At 43.2% G+C, this 12,362-nt stretch overlaps 1 protein-coding gene across 2 annotated transcripts in view; it reads right to left on the bottom strand.

Annotated features, from left to right (window-relative positions):
• nrg3b (neuregulin 3b) overlaps positions 1 to 12,362 on the bottom strand; it is a 142,008-nt gene that overhangs the window by 4,305 nt on the left and 125,341 nt on the right. For both annotated transcript variants that reach the window (XM_029846218.1, XM_029846216.1), the window contains 4 exons: positions 9,119 to 9,221; positions 6,400 to 6,526; positions 2,784 to 2,890; positions 557 to 739 (listed from right to left, as the gene is read on the bottom strand). In XM_029846218.1, the coding sequence (XP_029702078.1) occupies positions 557 to 739; positions 2,784 to 2,890; positions 6,400 to 6,526; positions 9,119 to 9,221 (520 nt within the window). The remainder of the gene's footprint in view (positions 1 to 556; positions 740 to 2,783; positions 2,891 to 6,399; positions 6,527 to 9,118; positions 9,222 to 12,362) is intronic.

Below are 12,362 nucleotides of genomic sequence, written 5' to 3' on the forward strand. Positions count from 1 at the left end.
AGTAGAATTTAAAAACAGCAGCATTGGTATGACTCTGTTTCTGGATGTAGGAAGTTTACCATCGGATCGCCTTTCACGGATCCATGCCAGCCAGGATCATCACTGCCATTTTGAATACATTTCTGTTATTTTGGGGCCACAGATGTCCCACTGATGCTAGGGGGCTCTGCTGAGAGGTCCCGATCACACCGAAAGCCTCTGGAAACAGAGCCAGCAGCTGGGATGCACTCTTGATAGCCAGGAAAATGGGGCGACTCGCTGTCCTTATGTGACATTGGAAACCAGCATCCACTCATATGATGGAGACCAAAACCTTCTTCCTGCTGACATCATCTGTGCTCTTTGAACGAATCTTGGCAGCTCTGGATGGAGATCTTCCTGGATCAGGTTCTATAAGGCAGACCTGAACTCGGAGCATTACAGTACAAGAATTTGTCCCGATATTATTCTTCTGCCACGACGACTTAAGCTCAGACAATCTACCGGTCTTTCTGTCTCTTTAACCCTTAGGTTACGACACGGTCGGACGAAGAATGACAGAAAGCAGAATAATCACCTTTTTATGGCCTCTGAGTCTGTAAATTCATCTTCCTGCAGGTGTCTGTAGACGTGGCCGGCCATTCTGGGTCCTTCCATGATGTGAGCAGTTATTCTGGGTTTCTCTCTGGGGAAGGGCGGTGTCCTGAAGACACCGTTCTCCCTTCGATGTTTGGCGGGACTGAGTGAAAGGGAGCCACTCCTGAAATGCCAAAGGCTTGACATTATTCACTGTGACAGGGATTTATTGATATAAGATGCCTAAAAAATGCACTTAAACTGCAGAAAATTAACTGCAGCTACTTTTTTGGAGGAAGAAAATGATTTTCTCTATACATTTTCAGAAAAAGCTATACTAATACTAATACTAATACTAATACTACTACTAATCTACTTTTTTAAATCTTCACCCTAACAAGACAATAACACAATTCTTGAGGATCAATTATCACTCACATCTGTACTATAACCTATTCATCTCTTAGGTATTCCCGTGAATGAGGTCAGAGTATTTCAGTCACCATCTGGTGCTGTACTGCAGAGAAGGCAACTCCACCTCCCAAACTGAAAAAGTTACCGTTAGCTTAGCTTAACTTAGCTGTATAACCCGGCCCACAGGTGACCTCGAAATACAGATCCAATTGTCTGCTGATTGTGTGTATTCTCTTCACCTGCTGCCATTTCCTCTGAACTCAGTGGTCATCTGATTGAGTCCGATAGGAAAAGAAAGCCAGTTTGTATTGAGTCATCTATTCAGATGGTTCCACAATGAAAGAATACAAAAAGGCAGAACTCTGCAGTGATCGCTGATGCTGAAGTCAAAGTAAAATCAAGGTCACTCCTCCACTGAGACTTCTAGCCTGGCTGAGAGGGAAGCTTAGCAACTATTTCAACATGCCTTTAATCTTTCTGACAATATTTTATGAAAAATAGCTGCCTCAAAGGGGCACGTGACAGCGTTGGTCACATGACCAGGAGAGACCGCCATCAAAGCAACTCTCCCATGGTTTCACTGAGTGAAGCATGTTTATTAGCTTATGATGCAAGAATTTTTGCAAATTCATCACTTAGTGATCCTGAGGGTTGATCGACCTGGAGCTAAATCGTTGATTATCGGCAGTATGATGATTGCACACAGGTGTTATTCCCATCTGAGAATAGAAATATGATTAGGTTAATCTTTTTTTTTCTCCAGAGATGTTTGACGGAATGTTACAAATATCAACAAAACCACATATGCAAACTGAGGACTTCGCCTTGACATCTCAGCCTATGTCCTTATTGCAAGTTAGCATGCTAAAGCTAGTGTTCAGAGAGATTCAATTTTCAAAATGCTCTTAACGTGTTTATTTAGTTAACGTTTGCTTTGACAGCTAAATCCAAGCAGGTGACTCTCTACATATACTCATGACTGGTCCACAGGTTACCTTTAGCAACAGTATTGATTGGCCATATTGACAAGCATTCATGGAGCATTTTTCCTGATAGCTAGTCGCGCAGTCCAGTTGCACAGGTCACTACCTGAAAGCCTTCCAGCATCATCCATCATAGTCCATACACCGCCCCACTCTGTGGCCCCCGCCTGCACCCACAACAAGCTGTCAGCTGCCCTTCACAGACCACCTCTGTGCCACTGGGAAGTCACAAGCCTGGACCGTCAGCGCAGCCACGTCAGCCAACATGGCCATTGTGACTCCACACTGCTCCATTAAGAAAGGTGATGGCCGTCTCACCGGGCGCTCTCGCTCTCGAAGTCATCAACATAGCGAAGCTGACATCTAAAACATCCTTAATAAGTCCTGCATTGTGTCGCTAAGTCATTGCAATTTAAGTGAAAATGAGATATTTGCTTGTATTTACTATCTTTCAGGTTGTGTGAGTGAAGATAAATTATGAGATACAAAAGAGGGAGCTGTTAACTCTCAACTACAAGTTTCCATGACACCATGCAATGCCTTCTTCTCCCAATATGTCCTTTCCTAAGTGAACGATCCCCCAATTTTTATGTTTTCGCCAACAAACACTAGCCATGACACTACTTCCCCGTATCTTGAGTGATCTCTTGTCACTTCATTGAAGCCCTCATTCCCCTATTAATTCTATCAATTCAATTCTAAAGACACACATCCAGAGCTTTTGAAGTCCCTGCGTTTCCCCGTGTTGCAGGATAATTACATTCTCAAGTGGCTGCCTCCTGTATCAAAGTGAAAGAAATGAGAGGAAGTTAGAATAAATCCCATCTTCACCTGAAGGGTTTTCCTTTAGACGGCGCTCTGCTGGGAATTGGTGACGCTGCTGCTGATGCGCCTGGTGGCCCGCTGCCGTCATCTGCCGACGACCCGAGAGGGCAGCTCTGAAAAATATGGGTATATTTGGCTTTATGCTGCTGGATGGTGAATTCTCGGGTCTCCGGTTCCACTTTTCATGAGGAAGTGCAGGTTAGTGTGGGGCTGGCCTCTCTGCACTCCTGTCGCACCCAATAATTAATCCTACGCACAATGTCTTTAACTGTTGCTTTCAAAAAAAAAATCCCATTATTTTTATCAACATTAACGCCATTATCGTACTACTGGAGTAAAAATAAATGGATCTCTGGCGCTGTGGTCACAAATGCCCTGAGTGCACCCCCCATGAAGCCCAGCAAGCTATGAGATAATTCTGTTTTTCCAGTTAAAGTGCTTCCCGATTTGCCTCTTTCTCTGGGTCTGATTGGTCATGGTTTGGTTTCATGCGATATGAAGCTGATTCGCCGGTTTGCAGAGGGAGCTGCTGCACATGCAAGGGAAAGGAGACCATATTGTTCCCCCCTCACACAGCCAGCAGGCCTCCAGAACATGCTGGCTTGTTGCTTGAGTCTAAATTAAAATAGCTTTTGCCAGACAATGGTGGACCTGCCTGGTGGAAGAAAGGGGCCTTGAGGTACGCCAGGGCTTTCTTTTACACGGGCATCTCCTGACCCAGAGAAAATGAATTGTTCTTGTAACCAGAGGGTTGCGAGTTCAAATCCCAGGACGGGTCGTTGGCTGGGGTGCCCCGAACCAAAAAAATCATAAAGCCCCATTGCTCTCCAGCCCCAGTAAGGTGCTACCTAGTTCTCCTGAGCTACTGGTGCATAAGGAATGTGTCAAATTCAGAGGTCAGAATTCACTATCAATAATTTGTTTGCGTGCAAATCGTAGAGGCAAAAGCCTGTATGGTGAGGAAGGAACCGATCCACCAGTAAAAGATCCATCATATATTGTGCACTCTTGCTCTCCCTAACCTTTGCACAGCTTTATCAGCTGAGGAAAAAACACGATAAGCAAAATGTTCATTTTATAGAATCATTTTAACAACCCATTGAAAGCCCAATTTCCCATTATTTCGGTTTCTTCTACTACATATCACGTTTTCTGGTTCAGGGTCCACGAGGTGCCATTTTCTTTTCCCTGTCCCCATGAAGTAGTCTCATGCACAGCCCCATGTTCGCCTCATATAATGAGTTCTCTTTTTTAAAAGGTGGGCCAGACTAGTTCTCTCCATCACACCAGCTTCCCGCTGATGGAAACCCCGGCTTCTTTGACAGGCTGCCCTTAATCCTTCATGTGAGGGCTCGTCTTTCTGTAAACTGGGTCTCTCGGGTCTTTCCGTCTCTTGGAAACAAAGTCTTATTTGCAGAGGTGCTAAACTGAATCTGAGATGAGGTAGAAGTTGTTTACTTATACAATCTGTCTCTTTTGGGTTGCTTTTGCATTTAAAGTGCCTTGCAAAGAGGCGCAGCCTCAAAATAACTTTTACTATTGTCTGTGCTGTTAAATGCAGGGGCGTGAGCCGTACACATGGCCGTTAATGCCCAGATGGAGGGAACATATGCGCCGGGATGCATCCAGATGTGCAAATATGCACGGATATGCGATAACAGATGGAATAAAAACGTGTCGTGTGGCGGGGCAAGTGCAGGGAGGGAAATTAAAGAGCAGATGCCAATGTTTTGATACCAAGAGTTTTGTGAAGTCCTCCAGGTGGGACGACACCCAATAATGTCAACATAGATGGTGGAACGTCTTTCATCGGTGCTCAAACATCTACGCTGTTTGTTGGGTTCTTTGAGGTGAACTGTTTTTTAAATGGGTGAAGACCAGTGACGACTGGCACCAAAAAGAGCCCCTGGTGGATTTGAGGCCACATTTAAGCCTCAGGCTCTCTGGACCCAATAGAAATATAAATAGTTCACAGGCCTGTGTGTGTGTGTGTGTGTGTGTGTGCCAGCAGGTGACAATTATTTGTGGTAGTGCACCTCTGTGGGGATGTCAATATATGTCAATTGCATTAACCAAACCAAAACGTTCTATATTTTTGGATTATCTTTAAGTCCAGAGACACTGGACTGGAGTGGGGAGGGACTGAGCAGTGCTGATATTTTGATGTTCTTCGAGAACAAACTGTCCTGTGCTTTGTTTTATTGCATTTCTCATAGTGTCAGGCTGACTTGAAAGAAATGATTGAAAGAAAACTCAGAGGAATCTGCCGGGGTGCACCACCCACGGCGTACGGCCTCTGCCTTGCCAACAGAGGGAGTGGGTGTAGAGAAGCGGTGGTCAGGGTTTGCCTGTTTCAGATGTATAGAAAAATGGGTTTCACGTGGTAATCTTTCCTCAGCCTTTTAGCTCATGCCCCCTCCTGGATGCTCCGATGGAGCGATTGTTGGCATTCCACCTAAATCTGCCCTCACGATGTTCCAGCATGGCCCGTGTTGCTGTATTATTACAGCTTTTATTTTTATCTTTTCCTTCCTCCTTCCTGTCCTTCTCTCTGCATCCAGCTGACAACACAAGCTTTCATACCATGGTGTGCACTCATATTCTCTCCTAATATAATGGCACACTATTGTGCTGTGGGAGAAAAGCCCTGCTTCCCTGTGAGAGGCATTAAACTGAGCCCGTGTGAACATGCTGGACTCACAAACTAATGAGTTTCCTTTGACTTATTTGATTTTCCTTTTACTGAAGCCCAGCTACAACATTTGCATCAGAGGTGAACAAGTGGCTGAGCTATGAAACACTCGACAACACCGTCGCAACACTTTCGGCTGGACCTGAAGGAATGGCACAGCATGGCTGGTCCTCAGAGGAGTTTCAGAAAGCAGCAGTACAACGCAACCACTATTTTATATGCTTGAACAAAGCGCTGCACCGAGGGAATGATGATCCTATGAGACTTCTTGAGCAGAAATGTGTTGGCACTACACCACTGTTACCTTGACCTCTGACCATCATAATCGAATCCATTAGGCTGTCTTTGAGAATTGTTTCTGAGACATTACTCTGAGTGAATATGAAAGTGTATGAATGCTCCAGCCTTGGCTATTGCCTGCACTTAAGGTGAAAAAAAGAAAAATAAGTGTCTGCACAAGAATGTTACTACCTATATTTTACTAACAGCACGACTCTGCTGAGTCCTGACGGCACTGAAGCATAAAGAAGTGCAGGAAAGCCCAAATCAAATATTTATATGGAAACAGATAGATTTCAGGCATTCAAGTGAGGCAACGACTGTGTTTTAGCTGCACTTGCATGGTGCGTTTAGGGTCTGTGACATGCCACAGATTCGAATTTCCAATCTGTACTTCATCACAGGAATCAATCATTGTGAAATGTAGAAAAAACAAAATACATATACATAATAATTCATATACTCTCGCGCCTCGTGTCAGAAGTGAGTACAAACAAAACTCTGCAGCCAGCAGACAGACTATTAAAATACACATCATACATCATCCTGTCATGCACCATGTTTTAGGGAAGTATTACACATATAAATGGGAAACCTGTGCCAGTGAGATTCAACCACTGGGAATAAATCCACAGTAAGGATATGGCTTACTTTTGGAAAATGAAGGTTGTATTGAAGCCTGGGAGCAGATTTGGGCATAAGACCAGAGGTGCTGACACTGCAGTCACGCAAGCCACGTCCATCCGAGAAATGAGCCTGGAGTTTCTCCCGTTGTCTCCTGTGGAAGTGCAGGAAAAAAAAGTGGAAAACTTGTAATCGGATTTATTATTTATTGGGGTTTTTTTGGATGCAAGTTAGAAAATAAACTTTTGAACTATTGACCAGTAAAAGTGATTTTCGTAAGCAGATGAGAGGGGACAGACAGACCGTGTGTACGTGGGGTGGGGGGTGTTATCCCTTTTTCATTGCTTTAAATCTTTGGAAATACACCAAGAGCTGAAAAGGTCAAAGTGACAAGACGAGCACCAGTCGACTCGCAGTTTAACTCTGAGAATTTGGGTGACGTGAATAAACTGGTGACAAAATTAACATTAGGAGAAAAGATGCTTTTCACAAGAGAAGGTTTAATTGAGGCAACAGTTCATGAAAAAGCCAGTAATTAGCTTTAGGAAATGGGTTTTTGGAACTAAAAGAAATACGCCACATGAGAATTGGGTATGTATATAAAAACAAAAAATACAGTAATGATGCTAAAAATTGGGACATTTATCAAGTAAAATTGACGCTCACAAACCTGTCAACTTTATGAGTCTGGTATGTTCTTGGGTTGTTTCACTATTCAACTAAAAGCTTTAGATCTCATCCATCTGTCATTTCCCTACTGGTGTTCCCCAAGGCTCCATCCTGGGACCCTTTCTATAGAGTGTCTATCTACTCCCTCTTGGCCATACATTCTCCAGGTTTATTGCTCAGATTCACTGTTATGCTGATGAGACCTCACTCTATCTCTGCCAAAGCAACCTTTTCTGTCCTACTTTTACAGACTGATTGGATTAAATCAATGCTGTCTTCCCTTCAGGTTTCTCAAACCTTACTGTAGAATCTCCTCACTGGTGCTAAATCTATCTTATTGAAATCTGACGTCCTCTCTGCTGACACTGACAGCTCTCCTGCTTCTCCTTCCCATCAGGTCTGAGTCTGGGTGTCACCTTTGATAACTCATCATTTCAGTCCCATTTCTGGTACGTCTCCCAGACTGCGCATTTACACCTACATGATATTAATCATCTCCATCCCTGCATTATTGTTGCTGCCATTATTGTCCGTGCATAGTTCACCTTGATCATTAGCTACAGTAATTCCTTTTTATTCGGTGTAACCCATCAACTTCATCGTCCCGCTCCTAACTTTCAACATGGTCTGGCTCCTCAGTACCAGGATGTCCCTCAGCACTTGAACGCACCAGCCTCACTACTCGGCTGCTTGCTTGACCACCACACCAGTCTGTCCCTGCCCATCTTTGTCCTCCTCCCCCACACTGACTGGCTGTCCCACTTGCATTTGATTCATTTATTTTTACTTCTATATTGTCCCTCATTACTTGCACAAAATTCTATTTTATTTATTATTTGTTTTATTCTCTGTAAAGTTGTCTTCTGAGCTACTATTAGATCTGCCAGCTGTAGCAGCTAATGTCATACAGAAACTTTTTGTATTCAATTTAAAGCAAAGCTTCAGGAGGAATGGGGGTAGATAAGGTACTTCAGTGGTGAGATTTACTGTTTACCGGTGATAAAAAAGAAGTAAATAGATTTGCAATAAAACAGGAAAGACAATCTATATAAATCAAATTGAAACTGTCAAATACCATGCGGGGAAACTCAATTTTAAAAGAACTCTGGCTTTTGATCTTTTCCACTACATTCCCTCATTGAGGTCACACTGAGCGAGGAAGATGCAGCACTTAGCGCAACTGGACTGACAATAATAAATCTGCCTTGTTTATCAAGTTTCATTTATTCATTTTGGTGCATCGGGGTTTCTGACTGCAGTCCACTGGTCTAATTTACTGTCCAGTGTGTCCGAGTTTTCCAATTTTCTTAACTGATTATTCCTCTTGAGGTTCATGAAGAGTGCTGGAGTTCAAATGAGGATACAGCCTGGGCAGGATGCCATTCACACACACACACACACACACACACACACACACACACACACACGCTTTTAGATATGAGTCCAAGGTAGCTTTATGTGTCAACTGGACTGTTTTTTTTCTCTTTTGAAGATGTTTTGCCTTCTGCCAAGAAGGCTTCTTCAGTTTTAGATATGCGGTAAACATGCAAACCACTCCTGCCCTAATTATAGATTTCTTTTTAGAAAAAGAATAGAATATTTGCGTAAAGATGCTTTTGCCTGTCATATCTTATAGCATAGCATCCTGACTTTTCAGTAAAAAATAATCATGCTGGGCCACCTTCGTTTTCATTCTCTTTATTTTTCAGCCTCATAACCATGGTCTGAATAATGTCCATGACCCATGTCAATGTTTTAAATTAGCCATAAAAAAATGCTGCACTGGAAGTACCAAATATGGCACAGAGACAAAAGTGTACTGTCAGCCAGAAACTCTTTCTCACTCTCTCTGACCTTTAGTTTTAACCGTGTTTTGTTTACACACCTCCGTACTAACACCACTTTCATAATAAATCTTACATGAGTTTCTGCTCCAGATGCATCATGTTCCATTAAAATCTGAAATCATCCCCTTGCTGATGCATACTCAGACTTTTATCAGGCTCAGTGCCACGATAGTAAAGTGCTCTTTCTGAGGGCCTAATCTACTAATGTGGTGCTGGCTGGCATCACTCACTTGTTGCGGCGGTAGAGAGCCATACATGCCACTCCGAGAAGACAGATCCCTGAGGCAATACTGAAGATGGACAGCACCTGCCTCTGGTAGGTGTCACCACTCTCTGTAGAGGAGAAAACAATGTCAAAGCCGCAGAACATTTTAGCGTGACACAAGAGGATAGGAGCTGTAGCTGTGATGGAGCAGGAAGGATGGAAATACATTCTGAAGGAACACGTGATCGAATCCATGAGCACAGTGGACGGAGACACACAGTCAGGCATCCACCCACAATCTCATTAGCATATAGTAACGAATGGCGCTGTCAGGAAATGTCAGTGTTTGAGCATGGACTAAGGACATGGCAGACTCAAGCAGATCTTAGTGACAAGTGCTAACTGAAGTGTGATAATCATTTCGTTCAGACAACCCCAGCAGGGAGCGCCGATGGCCTCTCCGCCCAGCAAGGGCCACCCACTGTCGCGAGCCTGCGTGCACTCATGGGTTTGTCGAGTGATAGCCATGGGGGAATCAGCAGAAAATGAATGTTTCGCAGAGCTCCTTGTCAACCCCAACAGATCGGCAGTAATGGCTTAAAGTGACCAACAGCTGGGACCGGTTTCACTTGACTGTGCAGCCTGGTGGAGGGATGGCGGTGGGCGGCTAGAGATGAGTGGTTAAGTGGTGAGAATGAGTTGAATACGCTATATGTATTAAAAGTGGAATATGGGCATCGGAATAACTCTTCTGTTCCAACAAAGATGGGTTCTTCTGTGACGGCACTCTGTCTCATGTACAATGGCACAGGAGCTTGTTCATGACCTTTTCCAGCCGTGGATGTGACTTGTAAAGCTGTCAGAAAGGGAAGTATCCGGGGAGGTTTCCATCAAGTGTACTTGTCCACTCAGTTATATCAACATTTAACCCTCGTGTGGTGTTCGGGTCTGTGGGACCCGTTTTCATTTTTTATTAAAAGAAACAAAAATAAGTAATAAAAATAAGATCAAAGAAATAAAAGTCAGTAGTTTTGAAAAACCTTGATTCACTTATAAATTTGTTTCCACTCATCTTGATTTTAATTGATTTTCTTTATTATGTTTTAAATAATAAGTTATAAATGTGACCTAACAAAGGTAATGGGCAAATATTAACCATATATATTGTTTATACTGCTTGTAATTGGGATAAGGTAAACATCTGTTCAGTATTTTAACATAAAAGTGTTTGATTGTGAGGCATTAAAAGCCACAAAATGCAACGGGTCCAACGGACCCACAAACGCTGGCTGAGTAACAACAATAAGAACATTACACAAGGGTTAACTCTTGATTTCAGGGCATGGTGCCCAACGGGGTTAGAAGTCTTCACCAGAGTGCAATCAAGCATTCTTTTACCCCATACAGCCGCTTTCTGACCAAGTAGCTACAAATCTACTAACACTGTTTCTCAAACAGTTCTAGCTACCCTCCATAAAAAATGAATTATTATAGACTTTCATACTGACCAGTGTCCATAGGAACTGGCAGGAGTGGGTGAGGAGTGAGGCAGATGCCAGGGTTTTCTCGAGAAAAAGCTGGCATTTAACGGACAATGGATGAAATTCTGGTCAAGTATTATCCTAATTTATTGATCTTAAAGTGCTAAATGATTATAGGCAAAAATTATATCAAGGTATATCAATTTAAAAACCTTGTTTGGAAAAGTAGGCTACATTCAATAAATGCCTCAGGTGCGTATATAAATAAGGCACACACCTTGAAATAAAAAAAGCTCATTTTTTTTAATACAGTTAAAATATGATACAGTTAAAACTGTAAAAAAAAAAAAAAGTCCGTACCATGTTTCCAGCTTATACTTTTAATGTATTTTCACTGCAACAAAGGGTGAAGCAGTCTGTTTTTGACCGACTGAACAAATGGCAGCTTTTACTGTCTGACGCACCAGACCAATCAGCATCTGGCTCTCAGGTCAAACCTGTAATTTTTGAGGCTCCGCCGTTCTCCTTTATGGATTTGAATGATCTCGTTATTGAGTCAATTTGAAGCTGCAATCTTTCTCACCAACATGCGTTACAAGAGAAAAACATAACTGTACAACGAAGAAGTTTACTTGGTCAAAGCCTCATTTAAGCATTAGGATTAATGATTCAGCAGCAAAAACATAGGAGACAAAGGCTCCGGGGGGAGTGGGGGGGGGGGTGGGGGGGTAGGGGGGTTACTCACTAAAGGAGAAGGCCCTCCTACTTCAGGTAGGAACTAAAAGAGTCATAGCAACTAATGCAAATGAAAGGAAAAAATAGTGATAGAGCTTTTGGTTGTAGGAAGGGCACTAATCCCTCCATTGCAAAAGGTGCTGATCTTGCCCTCTGGAACAGTTACGGCTGACTGATGGTGTGAACGAGAAACCAAACACTTATATCTCCCTGAGCGGAAACGCAATCGGCCATATCCATAATAATTAAGCGTTGTTTTTGTGGAATATGAAACAAAAGGACCCCATTGGGAGAAGAAGCCGCTGACGGGCTTCTGAACACAGCCCAGAAAGCTCAGCCTTTCCATGGACCTCCCTGTTAAACAATACGGCAAACTGCACCGTAATGAGGGTGATGATGTCACGCTGCCTGTTCCGTGGTTAGCATCCATCCAACAAAAGCCAAAGGAGCTAAAACGCTGTAGCCTCTCCTCCTCAGCACTCTTTGCTTGGGAATTTTTGCGTGCATCAGGGATTCTCTGGTGTCGACCCGGCATTCACACCACCTTCCCAGTTACATTAAGGAAATATGTGCTAATGGCCCTGAGACAGATGTCTCTATTATACATAATCACACACAGGTTTGACACAATTAATGCATCTAACCCACAGTTTTTCCCAAATTAACAAGCAGTAATTTCCAAAATCCCCTGGGCCTTCACTGTCTGGGAAATGACCTCCACGATAGTAAGTGTTGATATATATTCCTTGCTAAAATCACTTTGCTGGCCTGTTATTGGAGCCACCAGGGTACTGTTTCTTGTATAATCTGAGAGAATCCTCTTCTCCTTTTAGATCAAACAGGTTTTTCCATCGCATCTGGACATTGAAACAAGCACTGACAAAGCCCTGCTGAACGGCTGTAAGGAGAAACCGACAATGTCTAGGAAGCCGTTACAGGCCTTTCATGCCCAGTGCCTATGAGACGTTCTTACAGCTAGACGCAGAAGCAAAGTTAAAACAACACAGGCAGCCTTATCTATGCCGATTCCTATCGATTTGGGGACAAAATGAT

The sequence above is a fragment of the Takifugu rubripes genome, chromosome 1 (assembly GCF_901000725.2).
Source record: "Takifugu rubripes chromosome 1, fTakRub1.2, whole genome shotgun sequence".
NCBI lineage: Eukaryota > Metazoa > Chordata > Actinopteri > Tetraodontiformes > Tetraodontidae > Takifugu > Takifugu rubripes.